Source organism: Lycium barbarum, chromosome 1 (genome assembly GCF_019175385.1).
Source record: "Lycium barbarum isolate Lr01 chromosome 1, ASM1917538v2, whole genome shotgun sequence".
In the NCBI taxonomy this organism is placed as follows: domain Eukaryota; kingdom Viridiplantae; phylum Streptophyta; class Magnoliopsida; order Solanales; family Solanaceae; genus Lycium; species Lycium barbarum.
This window is the reverse complement of record NC_083337.1, coordinates 23,216,936-23,235,458: the sequence shown is the minus strand read 5'-3', so window position 1 is coordinate 23,235,458 and position 18,523 is coordinate 23,216,936. Positions and strand designations below refer to the sequence as shown.

General features: G+C 35.4%; 1 protein-coding gene across 2 annotated transcripts; it reads left to right on the top strand.

Annotated features, from left to right (window-relative positions):
• The first annotated feature begins 6,527 nt into the window (after positions 1-6,527).
• LOC132634430 (uncharacterized) lies at positions 6,528-15,097 on the top strand. 2 transcript variants are annotated; one of them, XR_009580286.1, is made up of 7 exons: positions 6,528-6,879; positions 7,750-7,872; positions 11,058-11,305; positions 12,726-13,092; positions 13,167-13,265; positions 13,672-14,090; positions 14,759-15,094. XR_009580286.1 is itself a non-coding variant. In XM_060350668.1 (6 exons), exons 3-5 carry the CDS (start codon positions 13,054-13,056, stop codon positions 14,053-14,055), a joined length of 522 nt encoding a protein of 173 aa, XP_060206651.1. In that variant the 5' UTR covers positions 6,528-6,879; positions 7,750-7,872; positions 12,726-13,053; the 3' UTR covers positions 14,056-14,090; positions 14,759-15,097. The 2 variants fall into 2 exon arrangements, 1 of the variants encoding a protein (XP_060206651.1); XM_060350668.1 differs by lacking the exon at positions 11,058-11,305 and having other exon boundaries at positions 14,759-15,097.
• Positions 15,098-18,523: the final 3,426 nt, after the last annotated feature.

Here is an 18,523-nt window from a genome sequence, read left to right as displayed (position 1 = left end):
ACATGTTTGTGTTATAGCTGCGTCCATTTTCCTTAAGCGTTTCGCTACTTTGTTCTTAACACAGAATCCTTACAATTTTCACTCCCCCTATCCTTGTTCGTCGAACCTTTAACTATATTAATATAGCTACGTGTTTATTCTCTCATATTTCTTCCAAGGACCTAAGTCTCTTAATACCGTCGCAAAGCCTAAACATTCCTTCTCTTACCTTACATTCCGTTGTCGTAGTTACTATTCCTTTAGCCCCACTTATCGAAATCGTCTCTCGAAATTCATACACTCCTCTCACCGTTTCCTTTTTCCACACTCTATCCCTTTTCATATGCCTACTTTGAGGTCTTACCCAAGTAGTCTCATGCTTAGCCGGTAGTTCCTCTCGGGAGCTTCACTCAATGGGGTTTCTTGCTCTTCACCTTCTTCCGACACTTTGATCTCTTGGTTTTCCAGCTACTCACTCTTTTCTTTTCCAAATATCGTTATACTAGAATTTTTCAAGCTTAACCTATAGTAAAAATAATAGCAGTTTACCTGGTTACACTTGTACCATTTATTTTTGCCGTCCCTCGAACTTCGGTACCCTTGCGTGATCAATGCCTTTCTTTACCGTAACTCCGGTTGCTGGGGCACATACGCCACCAATGCTATCATATGTGGGATATCCTACACATTCATATATATATATATATATATATATATATATATATATATATATATATATATATATATATATTTACTATCAATTAGCCCACAAAATACCTCCAACCACTGTTCAAGCCTATCCTAATTCCAAAGCTGTGATGCACTTTCTGTCTCTTCACCGATCTAGTTTGCCCCGTCCTACGCGTCTTCCTATGGTCTCCAACCATCCCATATATCCTAGTTTTCCTTAGACTACCCTAGCTTTTCATTTGTCTCTTATGTCTCAATCTATAGAATTTCTTGCCAACTTCTCAGGTGGTCACCCATCATAGAATTGCTCCCACCTGAGCACGCTTAACCCAAAAACTTCACTGGAATTCGGTGTCTTAATGCTGATATTTTCGCGTCCGCTTCCTCACATGACCTTTATTACATGTTCTGGAGCAAGTCGAAGTCTTGCAGATTCCGAAACATTTTCGCAACACGTCCTTTCTTTTATAATTACTATTTTACCCTTTTTGACCCTCAACCTTCACCTCTTGCTTACGTATATAACTATTTTTCGTCCTGAATTCCCAGATTCCCGATGGTAGCGATCACACCTTCGTCGCCATGCCAAATCCATAACCTTTCTGAAGCAACGCATCTCACTTATTACCTATTCACAGTGTTTCCTTTCCCTGCTTCCTCCTGTTAGGCGTACCCATTCTGGCAGAATCTCCTTTACCATTTCTACTGTTCAAGATCTGTTCGCAGCAAATGTCGACAATACTTCACAGAGCACACGGCTATATGACATATTACAGCCTTCCAGAACTTCCAGTTCCTAGTAACAGAACAAATATCCAGACTTACCTCCGTGACTTGCCATATCGTCACCCGCCTTCTTCCGTCGCTACTAGGCATCTGCGAAAATCAACGATTAGTATAAGGAATCTTATTTCCTATGACTTGGCTCTATCACACGATCTAAGACAGAAAGAAGGTCAACAATCCCTAGATGCCCTGTAGCCTCCTGTTTATAAATGTGGCTGGCTTCACACCCATAAACAGGACTCTACTGGACACGACTTTGCAGACAACCCCTAGGACAACCTGGCTCTGATACCACTTTGTCACACCCTAATCCTGCTAGGGTGTGATGGGCATCCGACCCTTACTTAGGGCCGAGCGAACCCTCCGACTCCTATTACATACATAATCTTTTGAACCTCTAAATCAAGTATACATAATAAAGCTTACTGAAATATTCTTTTTGTTACTTTCAAATCAAATAAAATCTGTAACTGTGTAAAACTTATATCATAACACAAACTGACACAACGGCTGATGGAGCCGCTGACAGACTGACTCCCGATACCCACAACTCTGTCTGCAAAGTCTCTAACTTCGAACAAGACATCATAGCATAGTACGCTGACTCGGCTACACTCCAGGGCCAAGTGGAGCTCGCCAACTTCGCTGGAACATCTTCTATAATAGCTTCAACTCATCTGGGTGTACCTGCGCGGCATGAAACGCAGCCCCCGAAGAAGAGGGGTCAGTACGAGCAATGTACTGAGTATGTAAGGAATAATGATAACATAATAAAATGGACAGAACATGAACAACAATATAATAAGGAACATATGGACGGTATAAGAAAGGATATGACTGTAACTGCCTGCCTCTCAAGGCGGAATCATGCATGCTTACTTTTACCTTTATACATATACATACATAACCTGTCTGAATCACATAACATCATTAGCCCGCATCCGGGGTAATCATCTCATGCCGCCCACTAGTGGTGTCTGGCCATGTCACCGCGACATTGTTTATACATATAGCTGCCCGCCTTAGCGGTGTCTGTCCGGCCATTTAGGCACGGTGTGATCATCTATAAGCTGCCCGCCTTAGCGGTGTCTGCCCGGCCATTTAGGCACGGTGTGATCATCTATAAGCTGCCCGCCTTAGCGGTGACTGCCCGGCCGTATAGGCGCGGTGTAATCATCCGATAGCTGCCCGCCTTAGCGGTGACATGCCCGACCATCTAGGCACGGTGTTATTATCCATCATAAGCATGCATAAGAGCCCAACCAAACGCTATAACTTTATCGGAGTGACGTAAGGTCGGGGACCTCCGATTACATTATGGAATAATCAGGATCGTCATGTCTCACCTTGAAAGGACTAGTATTATAAGGCGAGACTATCACCAAAGAATAGCATTAAGAGAAAACATAATATAAGATCATAAGTCTCATAAAACATTAATTCATACACTTTGGAGTCTTATATCCATATTGAATCCTTAACTTAAGACTTTTAGACATGAAACCATTCTTGTCATAATCATCCTAGACATATCCTCTTCTTTGACATCATCGTTATCATTACAAAAGCATATTCATCGTTATAGTCATAAAAGCCTACAAACTCATACACCTTTGGCTTGGAAAAGTATAGACATTTTGAAAAACGTTTACGGGTTATTAGAAAAGAAATCATGTCTTGGAACCTTAGACTTTTAACCTTTGAAGACAAGGAAGATATAGAAATAATTATGAAATCTTAACATCGGAGTCATGCCTTGAAAGAAAGGGGACAAGCCTTACATACCTGTGCCGCGCCTTACTAGCTATGCTTATTCGTCCAACTTGTTAGTCTACATTCAAGAAGATCGACGCAATCATTAGATTCATTACCACACACACCTTTCTTAGTATCTCAATTAAATTCACTTATGACCTGCCGAAATTTCGGCAGCATCTCCCCTGTAAATAGGCCATCCCCGAGAATCTATCTCGGCTCAAATCATCAACAACAAACCCGAGAATTCAACTCGGCCAAACCAACAACAATACTAGCAATTATTCTAGAAACACTTCAATATTCAATTCTATTCAATTCAAAACAATTTAATCAACATACTACTCCATCCAACACGTTCCAAATTTAACAAAACCAATGACAACCCGTTTCCTTCTCCCAAATTTAGTCACAACAACCCAACTTACAATCTTCCAAACAAATGTCTCACTTCCAATTTCATGAATTACATTTACAACCTACACATTAGCAACATTATTCCTACAAACACAAGAATCATACTAATGTCACACTAACTCCTTCCATGATCCACAAACAATCATAACTTCATTTCTAACCATTAAATCCCCATTTAACGTCATGGAATTCATAACACAACAATTAAAATACTTAGTAAAATTAATTCATCATTTCTCCACAAATGCAACTATATTCGGCCAACACAACTACATGCATATTTTCATGAATTCTTCATCCATGTCTATACATTACAACAACAACCAATTTACTACATAAAATTAATCCATTCTTCTAGCACAACATCACACACACACACGGCCAATACCATGCACACTCGGCCACATTCACAACTTCCATATTTCCATGAATTCCATTCATTTCCACATACCACAACATACACAAACATCCATAACATATAAAAGGGGATGAATTCTTACCTTTTTCCTTTAACACTTCACTTAGCTATGATTTGCAACTTGCAAGAATACATGTTCTTCTTGCTCCAACAACTACTCCATGTTAACGAGGACGTTCCAATTGGTTGAAAAGCTAGAAGAAATAATTTATTTTGATCATCTGGCCGAACCTATGCCCCTCTTCTTTCTCTTTTTTTTTTTTTTTTTTTTTTGTTCTTTCTTTCTCTTGAATAAAATGATGACTTCTCCCACATATATATACATATATAATTCTTACACTCATGTGAGGGGCACATGCCCTTTTTCTAAATTTTTCTAGAAATTTCCTTCTTTTTCTTGAATTTTCCTAAAATGGCCAAAGAAGACTAATTGTCTTCTTATATAAAATTTAGTCCATGTATTTTTATTATTATTTATAATTAACCCCTCTTCTCCATTTTCTAGAGTTTTCTTCCCTTTTTCTTTTTTGAAAATTAATAAAGATGCCCCTTTTGTCTTCCCATGCAAGCTTTGGCCCTTTCAAGACTTTTCTTGAACTTTTGTAAGATTACTATTTTGCCCCTAGCCTTTTACAATATTACCATGAACCATTTGCGAATTTCCCTTTTTACCCTTAACCTTTCTCAATATTGCCATACAATAATATTCATAACCAACTTGTACATTAAAATAATTTTGGAAGATGGTCATTCCCTTAACTTTGTCACGACTACCTTGAAATATCCGAACGTATAAAATACGGGATATAACAGTAAGAGTGATTGGGGTGTGTTGGTGGTGGTAGGGTGGTTGGTGAAATGTCACTTGTGAACTTATTTTTCGTACTTCGATTAGGAAAGTCATTTTCCCCTTTTATAAGAAACTTGTTTTCCTTAAAAAAATGATTTCCAAAAGTTTTTGATCAAACGAACATGGAAAAATTGAAAAATGTTTTCTTCCATACAGAGCACACATGAAAATATTTTCCACGAAAAATGTTTGCCTGGAAAATCTGTTCTTGAAAAATAAGTGAATTTCTACTTATTTCCTCATGTTCGGTTGGATAGTGAAAAATAAGTGAATTTCTCACTTATTTTCTCATGTTCGGTTAGTTCGTAGAAAATATTTTTCGAAAAATACCTACCCAAGCCCCAGCCCCAGCCCCACCCCCTATCACCCACACCCACCCTTCACCACCCAACCATCACCCTTGAACGCACTCCATCTTCACCCACCCCTACCCCATACCACCACCCATCCCAACCCCACCTCACCCACACCACTGCTACCCCCAACCACCCTACTCACCCCCTCCCAATTCTATTTCATATATTTTATTTTACTTTTTTTTTAAAAAATCATTAAAAATTTAAAAAAAAATCCTTACCCACAACCACCCACCCTACACCAATTTTACACACAAATTTTTCATGTTTTATAAAAGTAAAACAACCGGGGTTTTGAGGGGGGGGGGGGGATGGTGTAAAAAAAAGTCTATTTGAAAAAAAAAAATGTGAAGAGGTGGTGGGGTCTTGGGGGTGGTAGAGGGGTAGTGGGTGGGGGTGGTGTGCATGGAGTGGTTGGGGTTCGGTCGAGTGTGGTGGTTGGTGGAATGTCACTTGTGGACTTGCTTTCCCTAGTTTCATTAGGAAAGTCATTTTCCTCATTTTTAAAGAACTTGTTTTTTAAAAAATATTTCCAACGAACATGAGAAAATTGAAAAACCATACTGAACACACCCTAAATGGTGTACATCCTTTAAGTTTTTACATATGAAAAGATATATTAGAACTGAAATAATCCAATATTAGGAGTTATTAGTAACGGAAGAGCATTTATATCTTTGTGATTGGTAGTGCGAAATGTAATTAAAATTTTAAATTTTAGAATTCAATAATTAATGAAATTCAATCAACCACTTTATTATAATTTTAATTTTTTCAATGGTGTAGCAGTACGTAGAACAAAACATCAAAGAGCAAACTCGGGCTTGGCTCGGCTCAACTTGAGCTCGGTGATACTTTGACAAAGCTTAGTTGAGCTCGGCTCGGTCTTGAAAGACGGAAATATTGATGAACATCTCTCCCCTTTTAAAATATAATGAAATAATTAATGTTATTAATATACAAAAACTTAAATATGTTTATAATAGCTAAAATGCTCAGTCATATTATTAATGGCAAGAGCCTTTTTCTTTTTTGGTCTCTTTATTTATTTGTATTTATACTTATTTAGTGGCTTCAAACTTCTAAACCTTTCCAAATTCTTCATCAATATTCATTGGTCTTCTAGATAATATTTTTATATATAATATATGATATGAAAGTATTTGTCTCCCTGTATATCTCCTTTTTCATATATTTTTTTTAGTTAAATACCATTAAGCAAGCTTAGTAGATAATTTATTAATCAAATAATAAAAAGAAGTCCCACTATCTTCAAGCAACACATAACATTAAAAAGGGGAAAGGGGATCAGGTCATAACAACAAAACCCTAAAATGTAGCTTAACAATCGTATATCTAGTGCTGGGTTTGAGCACTTCTCCACTTCCTAAGTTTTTGGGTTAATCAGAGGCACCACTTCCTTCAAACTCGTTGTCCTTCTAATTCCCACCAAAGAGAATTACAGAAAGCTGAAACATGGAAAAAGAAACCGTTTTTTGGCGCTTACATTTTTTCACAATTTTGGCTCCAAAAGAATTTCAGGATAACCACCATATATATGAGAAAATAAACGAAGAAGTTACATTGGAAAGTGAAGCAGAATTTCTGCTCCTGAGCAAGAAGACCAGGTATGTATCATTCCTCCTTTATCTTTAAACAAGATTAAATTGATAGTTATTTGTGACAATGATATCTTGAATGATTTGTTCATTGATTATTTGTTGAACATCCATTCATCTTGATTTATATTTGTCTCATATAATCAATCTAGAAGCTCGAGAAAATAAATTACTATAAGTTTTTGAAACAGAAAGACTCTACTTTACTGTGTAGACTACAGTTTCGTGCGGTGTGTATATTTACCGTTGGTGTGTGGCACATAACGAGTGAAGTATGACATTATTCAAGGCATCTATTGAAATAATTTTTCCTCTGTTTTGTTCATATTAGCGTTTTCCCCTCGGGTTTCGAGGGAAGGATTGATTGTGAAAACATGGTATTAAAGCATGTGTTTGTGTCAAATGATTAGAATTCGGATGAGTAATGACAAATTGAATCCGGATGAATCGAACCGATATCTTTTGAGATGAATATTTTGTAAGTTAATTAAATATTTTGTTGAAACCAATGGGTATTTCTTCACGAGGCTCGATATTTATCAGACCACAGCCTCTTGTTAACACTGTAGCCTATATAAGTTTATGAAAAAGTTTTTGTGCTTTCACATTTGGAAATTTCCTGCATAAATATATCTTTGGTATGTTATACTGATTCTTTAGTACGCTAGTGATGCTTGAAAAATTCAATTAGTAATACAACAAGAAGACATTGAACTCTTCTTAATAAATGACGTGCGTGAGACTTTCCAGCTTCATGATTTATGTTCTTTCTGGATTTTCCTTTAGTTATCAGTGATTTGGTGCTTTTATATAACTACTGATTTGTTAATCCAGTTTACATCTTATAAACATACTAAAATTAGATATTGTGTTTTGTAGAATTTTGCAAATCAATGGCACCAGGAGGACGTATCTTCAAACAAACTACACTTACAGGGGAAACTATTCAAGCTACTCAATCCCCGGATGAATCAAATAACCTTACTCCCGCTATTAATACAGGTAATACGTTTTATTATATTAGTTAGAATTAAATTATTTAGTTATTGGCCAAATTGGAATAAAAACATTAACCTTTGAAACTTTCATTTATGTTAAACTAGTAAAGAAAGAGATAGACATTAGCTCAGTATTTGAGGATGGTGAGAGTGATATTGGGCAAACAAAGTACTAGGATAAATGAAGTTGATTCAGTTCACTCTAGCGAAAATCATTCAACCACGAATGATTGGAATGATAAGCAAGTTTTTTTTTTTTGGGTCAAATGTGTAAATTTTATTCAACCAAATTGAGCATAATTACACTACTGGTCCTTTGTGACTCTAGGAACCAGTTCAAGGCAAGATTAAAATGAAAACTAAGCTGTATTACAAGGATTCCTATCTATAGCTATACAATGCTTTTAAGGATATGCTTGCACAGTATTCTATACTCCTGTCCATTTGTACTGTTTTTGTCCAGCGATAGGCAGTTCCTGTGCAACGTCCTTCAAGATGGTCATGCTATTCCTCCTTTTTTGTTGGAACCTTCGACTATTTTTTTTTGGTAACTAACTTTCCATTAATCACCTAGTTGTCATTACAAAGCCATTCTTTCTTTTACTAGATACTAGATATCATGAGATGAAGATATAATAAAGATATTTTTGTTTTAGGAGGAACATTTTAGATATTCAGAAGAAAATTATGTAGCATGGGAGTGCAGGAGATGAGTGTTAAATAGGAAGATTTCTTTCTTTTACTAGATGTCATGAGACGAACATATAATAAAGATATTTTTGTTCTATTGAGCTAGGAGGAACATTTGTAGATATTCAGAAGAAAAATGTGTAGCATGGGAGTGCGGGAGATGAGTGTTAAATAGGAAGATACAAAATTGTATCTATACTATTGTGGCTGTATTGGCCATTTTCTTTTCTTGTTGAAGGTATGGGGCTAGGTTTGTATTTTTAAAGGGATGAGAAATTGACAAGATTATAAAGGATAGTTTACACCAAATCCACGCGCTGCCCCTTGAACTAGTTCAAATTAATGGCTTATGGGACACTTCGCTACCCGAATTAGGAGGTTAGGATGAAAACGAAAAATGTTGCTATGCTAATTACTGTTTGCTAGTAAAGGTTTGGATGCATCATCTGAACCTTGTCCTATTTTTTGTACATATTGAGGAAACTAGACAATCTTTAGGAGGTGCAAGTATAAAACGTGCAATATCAATGTATGATCGTTTCAAATGTATAACAGCGCGACAAGGTTCAAATGAATCATCTTAAATACAAAACATGCAATATCACATTATCAGATTGCTTGAAATTGTGAATTTATTCCTTGAGACTTTGTCTGAGTTTTTTTTAACTCCTTGTTCCTTTGGAGTTGGATGATCCTCATCTATGTAAGCAATTCACATCTTTTGCTTCTTTTTGTTGCTCTTTTACTGTTCCTTTACAATTTCAGTTGTGGCATAGTTGGGGAAACCTATGAGGAATACCTTGAGACCAAAAAATTGCCTTTGTCTTCAAAACAACTAGAAATTGAACTAAACCATCCATGACTATTTCTTTTGATAAGCAAAAATTATTGTATTAACAGTAGTGCCAAGTTGGAACTAACCTGTTACAACTAAACCATCCATACTTTGTGTATTTTCTGCACAAAGAAGAGAAATTTCAGTATTAAGCTTGTCATCACCTCTTTTATTGTTTGTCTTCACACTCGGTCTTTATTAGTGAGGCTTAAAAAGTGAGTGAGGTTTAAAAACTTGAAGTAACATCTGCCTGTAGAGTTACCATTCTCAGTTAACATATCCCTTGTTAAGTAGCTTTTTGAAGTTTCTTTTGGTTGTTTCTCCTTGTATTTTTGTATGTGCAAATCATTTATGGTTAGGTGCAGGGAATTTTTCATAGCAAAAAAATGATGGAAGCTTTCCCGTTTCCTAATTCCTTTATACCTTGCCATATATATTCATCAAGAGTTCAGTTTCCAAGATGCCAATGAAGTTGTTGCCTTTGGCATCAAGTGAAACTGGACATAATCTTGATGTACTGTGCACTCATTTTCCTTGATACTTGGTAATAGATAAAGCTAATGTACTTTTCTTTCTCCAAGTATTAGATGCACACTGTTAAGCGGGTAAAACGTTTTGTGTCTATATCCATGCCCTTTTTTACCAAACGATCAGCAGTTAATAGCTTCCCCTGTACATGAATCCACATGGTGAAGAGATTTGCAGCATATAACAACCCCAGTATATTATTCTTTGGCGACCTGGTATCAATTAGGAGTGGTAATTGAGAAACGAGGTTCGTTTACCTTCGATTATTTTGACAGGATAGTGAAATTCTTTTTGATACACAATGGAGCTTCTTTATAAGTGGAATATAGAAAATTTTAGAGCTAACATACTTAGAATTGGGGTTGTAATAGTGAAAGTACTAAATCTGTAATAATTATTTAGTGTACTCTTTCTTCTGTGTTCTTTAATTTTTTCACCTCTTTCTTGCATTTCCGAATTTCTCAAATAATTCTTATGTTGATCTTCACTGTTATTTCAGTAATTCAATCATCAACCGATATGTTTTGCGGATTTAACTCATAAAGTTATCTGATGTTATTTCAAAATTTTAAAAAGAAGTGCTTAATGATATCACCCTTTATCTTACATATTTTCTTAAAATGCAAGCCATTGGATATTTTGTCTGAGCAGTTGCGATTGATTTTACTTTGTCAATATGCTATATAAGCTACATACGTGAGTCTAAGAAGTTGAAAATGTTGGCATACATTATATGTAATAGTTTCTTCATGATAACTAGTGCTAGTTACACTTGGTTTATTCTTGACTGGCTCTCCTTTGCTCATCATGGTATAAAAACCAGATATGTAAAGGTACCTACTTCGTCAATATGCACAATTTAAACCTTTTCCTTAATGGATAGTTGTTATGATCTACGCCTTTGGAATCCAACGACATTTTATGTAATCTGTGAAATTTATAATCACCCGGTATGATCTCAATGATCAAGGGAGATGCTATTAGCAGATTAGCTGTCCTATATTCTTGTTGTTTTGTCGATGAATTTCTTGACTTGGTTGTCTGTTAAAATAAATGAAGCAAAATTTTAAGTTGTTGATTTCTTCATCCTGTGCGATACTCATATGTGGTACTTTGAACTGACTTTTTTCCTTCAGATGATTCCCCTAGGACCAGGAATGGTCGTGGCAAGACTAGAGGGAAAGGTCTTGAAAGAATGAGGAAGACTATGGGAAGCAAGATGAAAATTGAGATCCCATTTGGTAAAGGGAGGCCAACTAAGCCAACTCAATCGGCAAAATTATCCAATGAACTAGGGATAATTGCCAGAAATTTTCTTTCGCTTTCAAACAAGTGGAAGGAACTCACAAGAGAGGACAAAGATGCAGCACTAATTAGATGCCACGTAAGGATTCTATACTCTTGTAATTTTATTACATGGTAGTGATTATAGTGAGTTCTCTTCTTTCGGGTATTGTTGTTACTCATTTATCTATTTATTTGATGAACTCATCGGCGATATCTATCTCCATCGAAATCTAGTATTAAGTTCACTTATGTAACTGAAACAATTTTGGCCAAGAAATGGCCATAAACTGCTTCTATACAGTGCAGTTTTTGCCTTGACTGCACTGCTGATATGGAACTGTGCATGCATAGCCTCTGTGTGTGACAAACTGCTGCATACATAGCCTTCCTTGTGGAAAAAAATCAGTTGCATATTGATTTCTGCTCCTCTCCATAGCTGCTTGCCTTGCATTATCCTCCAAATGATGACCCAAGTTTGATCCTTTGTTGCACCATTTCTTGTTGTTTTTCCAAGCTTAGCATAACCTTGCAAATGTTTTTTCCCTGATGTTGTTGCTGCAAATCCTCCTAGGCCTTGTGAAATTCTCCTGAGTAAAATTTCTGATGGTATTTTCATATTTGATCTTTCAAGTCTTTAGCCATATTGCATGAGTATACAGCAGCTCTTGTGATTCCTTGCTTTTTCTGCTTAATAATAGCACCACTTGACCATCCTTAGCTGTATCAAAACCACTAAAACCAGTACTCTTCCTAAATTTGGTAATCTCTCAGCAGGTTAAGCACATAGTACTAACACCACACACTCAGAAAGAGCCAATAAATAGATTAAGTATGGCCTTCTGTTACTATGCCTGGCGTATCACTGTAGTTACTGTAGTTGTTGTAGCAGCACCAAGTTACATAGTATTGCCATTCAAGAAAACCATTACCCTTTCCATAAATTGGCGATCCCTCAGTAGGTTGAGCACCTAGTGCTAATACCACACATTGAGAGAAAGCCAATAAATGGATAAAGTATGGCTTAATAGTCACTTTCAACCACTTTGCAGATTTTAGAGTCCTGCAGAACAAAAAACTAGCAAAAGTGCAAGAGTTTCTGCACACTTCATATTTTTTATGAATCTACAAAGTAATATGAACAAAAATACCACATAAAGCTGCACCACATATACATATATTACTAAAATCTCATTAGTGCAATTTGTAGTAGTAATCATAGTGCTTAGTAAACCCCTATCATTTTCAGCGCAGTTTGGATCAAGGACAATATAATAATAACCAGTTATCAACAAGTATGATGTATGTAGTATTAGATCTGGTTTGAAACAAGATTGTACTAAATCCTTTCCTAGATAAGTAGGATCAGTGATATGAACATGCTTCAAATTTCCAGTTTGTCTATATACTTGAGTTTGAAGTTAACTAGTATATTAGCCAATGTTATGATTAGTTATTGTTTTAATATAAAAGGGATTTTGATTGTTTGTGTGTTTCTTCATAACATATCTGTTTTTTAGGAGAAGTTTGAAATTGATTTGGACGAGCATTACGTGAAAGATAGTGTTGAGGATATTCTGAAAAATAGAAGCCGACAATGGTGTTACAAGTTAAAACAGCTATTTGAAAGTGCACGTTCCGAGGAAGAAGCTCGTAAAATTGAAGTGCTAGAGTTGACCCGAGAAAATTGGAATAAGCTTTGTGACATGTGGGTTGATCCAACGCATAAGGTAATTTATATTCATGTTATTCTCCTTGTTATTTAAGTTACATATATTTATATTTTCTTTGTAGAAACGATGCGATATAAACAGGGCCAATCAAGCTAAGCTTAAAATTAATCATTTTATGGGGTTAAAAGCGTTTGTACCTGCTCGTGCTGAACTTGTAAGTTATACCATTTTTGTTCTTCTTACTAACAATATTTTAGTTCTACATCATATTAATATTTTATTTTATAGGCTGAAAACGGAGTAGAGCCTGACAGAATCGAGTTCTACAAGAGTACTCACTACTCTACTGAAAAAGGATGGTCATCTCTAGAGGCTGAGACTAACTATGTAAGAAAATTATTATTTTAGTACCATAGCCATTGCATTTGTTCGGGTAAATATTCTTCAGAAGTTGTGTTTTCTTTCTTTTTGACTTAGAAATTGAGATTAGCCTTGAGTAATTCATAATAAGCTTTTTCTTGTGATTGGACTTTAAAATAATGAAAATTCCACTTTACAACATAAACAGCTACTCAAATCAATTCCCGAGCGAGTTTGGTGAATTCCATTTTACCAGGGAATATTCATTTTGTTATAGTTTCCTAGAAAACTGATTTCCAATCTAGATGTTGTTGTGTTCGCTGGTAGAATTTGTGTCTTGTGTTGCTATTTGGTAGCGTGTTTTCGCTGCAATATAGTTGTATTTTCTGCTAGATTTATAATTAATTTAAATAATATTAATATTCTTATGCAGAACAATATGAAAGATTTGAAAGATATATATACTTCGGGAGAGCCGGGAGAGCCTTGCATGACTATTGATGAAATTATGGATACTACGCTTTGTACAAAATCGGGGTACATTAAAGGTCTCGGTTATGGTCCGAAACCTGATACTACAAGAGGCACACAAAGAAGAACGGCAGAATTAGAAGATTCCCTTAGAAAGACGAAAGAGGAAGCTGCTAGTGCCCAAAATGATTTACAGACACGATTAAATGCAGCTGAAATTGTGGTAGAGACCCAGCAGTCCAAGATAGAAACCCAGCAGTCCCAGATAGAAACCCAGCAGTCCCAGATACAAGCATTAAATTCTCAATTGGTTACTCTAGCAGCACGCCAACAAGAAATGTTTTAAAAAATGCAACATTTTGTTAGCTCATCGCCATCAAGGTTAGAAATAACACAACTTTACATGACAAGTTCTATTATAGTTCTTTTGTTATATATATCAATTAGAGTCCTACGTGTCTGATCCCATGTGTTAATTCTAGCAGCCATCTAACGGCCATTTTATCAGCATGAGTTTTGTTTCATTCAGTCTCTATTTCATTTAGAGAGATGTTTTCTATTTGACTGTGCTTTTGGTTTGGGATGCTTAGTGGTTTCTTGTTCAAGCTAGTTCTCATTTCTTGTCATTTGTGGTACTATTGTTGGCTGCCAGTTTTTTTCTTTTTAAATTTTTGGGTTGCTGGCCGCGACTTAGTATGCAGTCCTGGCAGTTTGAGTAACACATCAATTTATAAACAAATGCTTTTATGTAACTGGCTCATGCATGGTTGGTCACTGTATATTCCTGGCGTCATTCAAATATACATCAACGATTTCTATATCAATTTTGGTATAATGGACTTCTCTTTTCTGGTTTTTATATTGGCATCTCAGTCTGCTTACAAAGCATTCTGGATATCATCTTATTTATAGTATTGTAGCACGATATTGTTCTAAATTGATAAACCCTTTTGATGATGAACTCTATTTAGCTTTGGATTTGGGATTTGAATTCTTCAACTGCTGCACTTTAAAGCTAATCTTAATTTTCTTTTCTCTCTTTTCCGCAGGTATTAAATGTGGGAATTGAATCAAGACTGATTGCAAGCTGAGTGTCACCACATTATTAGTATTTTGGAAACAACTTGCACTATCTGTCTTATTTTAGGAGTAATATTTCGTATATTTCAGTTGGATTGATACTTTGGAAGAAACTGCATTGTCTGTCTTAGTTTAGGAGTAATATTTAGTATATTTCAGTTGGATTTTCTTGTTATTAGACAATTTTACTTTTGTTTAGGAGTTTGTAAAGAGATGTGATCTCAGTACAATTTTAGTTGTTCTTAATTGTATGATCATGGGTGAATTGTATTATTATCTGGTATGTTTTATTATTTTATTTTCAATTTATGCAATTCTATTTTAAAAATTAATATCTACAAAATAATTAAACGACATCGAATGTCTATAATTAGTGACAAATATTTTGTCATTAAAGGATTAATTTTTGGCGACGACTAAACTAAATTTTTCTAGACAAATATATTTTCGTCATGAAACAAATTAGTTCGTCATAAGTTGACTACATTTAGCGACAAAAATATATTTGTCCTAGTATCCTCCTCCTTATTGGATACGAATTAATGCTTTATGTTATGACAATTGTAATTGTCACTAATCATGACAATTTACAGTGACAATTTATTTTGTCAGCAAAAGCAATACTATTAGTGACGAGATGATAGATTTAACTACAAAATTGTAAACTTTTTTTATAACAATAAATCTGTCGCTAATATCTATACATTTAGGGACGAAACATATTTTGTATATAAAAGGTAGTCTTTAGTGACGAAATTACATTATTTTAACTACAAAATACATATATCTTTTGAGACAATTGATATCGTCACTGAACAAACTACATAGTTAGTGACAAGGTAGTTTCGTCAGTGTTAATAGCCTCTTTAGTGACAAAAACACACTATCAACTACGAAAATCTATCCGTTTTATGACAAATATGTTCGTCACAAATACTATGCATTTGGGGACGAAAGGAGGATTTCGTAGTTAATAAACTTTATTTAGCGACGAAACATTAAGTTGTCTTTGTATACTTTTAGCGACCCACTTTTAGGCACGAATGATTGACGAAATTTTTTTCGTCACACAAGATTTTTGGTGACGAAATATGACTTATAAGTGACGAAATTATTTGTCCATGATAATCGAATTTGTTGTAGTGTAGATGCATTTTGAGTGAGTAAACGAGGAAAAAGTTAAATGTCAACATTGTGGTGACATATATCTCCACAAGTCTAGAGCGCTGGGTATTAACCTATTTGGGGTTGGGGAGGTGGGTGTTGGAGGGGGGGGGGTATCGGTTTGTTGCGTAGGCACTTGTGAAAAGGCACGAAATTGAACTTTGAAGTTTATCTCATCTTTAAATTTGCCCATCGATGTTAGCCGTTTAATTTGTATGTTTTGAACTTTTGATTTGTAATTTTGCCGTTCAAGTTTGTATGTTTTGAATTTGCAATGTTATCAATTTAAGTTTTAAGTTTTATTTTAAATTATTTATGTAGATGTTGATATGTCTATTTGACTGGACACAAAGGTTAAGAAAGAAGAGAAGACTTTCAAACTTGTGGTGTTAAATGAGTCACATATATTATGTGTGGCTATAAATCATTGCATAAAGGTAAATTGTTTCCAAATATAGAAAGGGGTCATTCTTTTTAGCACGGACTAATAAAGAAATAAGTTCATGTAAATTGAAATGGAGGGAGTATTATATTTGATATAATCTACGTATCCACAGTATATATGACATGCTAATGGAATTTTACTTTTATATAAAACTATCGCAAGCTAATATAGGCCATCACCAGGGCTACTGGTGGGTCGGGCTAGGGAGCTGTCCACCTTGTCCGGCCAAGCCCCCTAGTAAATCCCACCTAGCCCGGCCCCTTACACCTCTTAGTGGGTTTGGACCGGGCCGGTGGTAGGCCGGGTTTATCGGGCCAGGTTTGGGCCGGCCCGACCCACTTGACAGGCTTATCCGGCGCTGACGAGTGGCAAGTTAGGTCGGCTATGGATGCAGTTAAGTCGATGGACCGGAGAAAGGTATTCTACGCATAACCGAAGCAAAGAGCCTGAATGAATTAATACGTAACAGTTATGAGAATCAAACTTTACACATCCGGTCCGGATATGCAGCCAAGAGTTATGCCTTTTCAATTAAAGACCATTTATTGTCCATTAATATGCATTATGATTGAGCAATTCACGACCTTTGGCTCCTGAATTCATATTTATAGAAGGAGCTTAACCTCAGTGTTAGAGGGCATCCAATTCTAGCTTAACAATTTACACTTTACGCAATCACCAAAATATACACTTTGTCTCTTATTTTAGCTTCGGTTCACATCTTGTTCTTCAAGGCTCGAAGCCGTTCTGAAGACATCCTCATTGAGAGATTCCTCCGAGCTCAGGCTATCCATGCTAATTTTATTACATTATTGGCTTTTATTCATTTGATTTCATTTGTTATTTACTCTTTATCATTTTCATTATTATCATTATTAATTAATACAAATAAATCCATGTATCCTTTAAACAAATTCAACTGTACCTTTTGAGGATAAATAGTTTGGCGCCCACCGAAGGGCTAAGGATGATGGTGGTATTGCTTTGTCACGTTTATTACTTCACTAATCACTTCTAAATTTGTGAAATCAACTGAAAACTTTGGCATATGGCAAGCACTGGAGATCAAAACCAAAGCCATTAAAAATGAGATGTTGAACAACACATTTGCTCAGGAAATTGATCCAGCTACTGGAGAGATTCAGGCAAAGAATGAGCATGTGGCCTCGCCTCGAGGATCTAGGCATACTGGGATGATCATACCTTAAATGATGATGCCGTAGGAAAAGTAGCGATAACATCAAATACCCTAATCTATATATAATATAAAGTTAGGCATAGACAAACTGATGTGACACCTCTCTATGACCACCATTCTTATTTGTCTTTGTTTTTTCTTCTTTTTTTTGGCCTTCTTCTAATTATAAAATGACAATATATAATATTTTAAGTATTTTCTTATTTGTGTATTTAATGTTTTTACAAGGTGTAACTACTCATAACTCACACCTCTTCAATTCTACTCTTAATAATATTTGCATAATGTCAATATATACTTTTCATGTCCAACAAAAAGATTGTAACTTTGCTACAATTCAACTAATGAAATGGCCGGATGGTTACAATAACTGAATTAGCAATTAAAAGGGTCATTAAAGTTGCAACAATTTAATCAAAATAATGGGTCATTAAAAGTTTCATTCGTGCCATTTGGGTTGTAGAATAGAGTCTTTACATAATCAAGCTTAACTTTTAACTATTCCAAAACTAATTTTACGTTATTTATATCAGGTAAGAACGAATGATTTTCTAATAGTTGATGTCTTTTCCTGTTATTTTTAGTGCCCTGGTGTGGTAGTACATGGTATACATATTACAATGGATGTCAAGATGATAACTACATTATGGTATGTCATCTGCAGTATAATTGAGTAATCTTATAATTGAGTAATCTTCTAATTATTTTTGTTCTACCTATGAATTTTGGTTTATTCTCTTCCTTTTCAGCTAATTTCATTCGTCTTTTACTAACATATTAAATATTATTTGCTTTATGAACCTGCAGAGTGGTTTTCAGTAGACATAACTTGCTTTTAGAGTGTGTTTAGAGCAGCTGAGGAAAAAAAAATTAAGAACTCAATTTCGATGTCAATGCTCGTAAAATAACCTTTTCTGTAAATATATT

Excerpts from the sequence above, each read along its gene's own strand:
- LOC132634430 (XM_060350668.1), top strand. The coding sequence starts at position 13,054 with ATGGGGTTAAAAGCGTTTGTACCTGCTCGTGCTGAACTT. Across the intron at positions 13,093-13,166 it reads TACCTGCTCGTGCTGAACTT|GCTGAAAACGGAGTAGAGCC; the intron begins GTAAGTTATACC and ends TTTATTTTATAG. Across the intron at positions 13,266-13,671 it reads TAGAGGCTGAGACTAACTAT|AACAATATGAAAGATTTGAA; the intron begins GTAAGAAAATTA and ends ATTCTTATGCAG.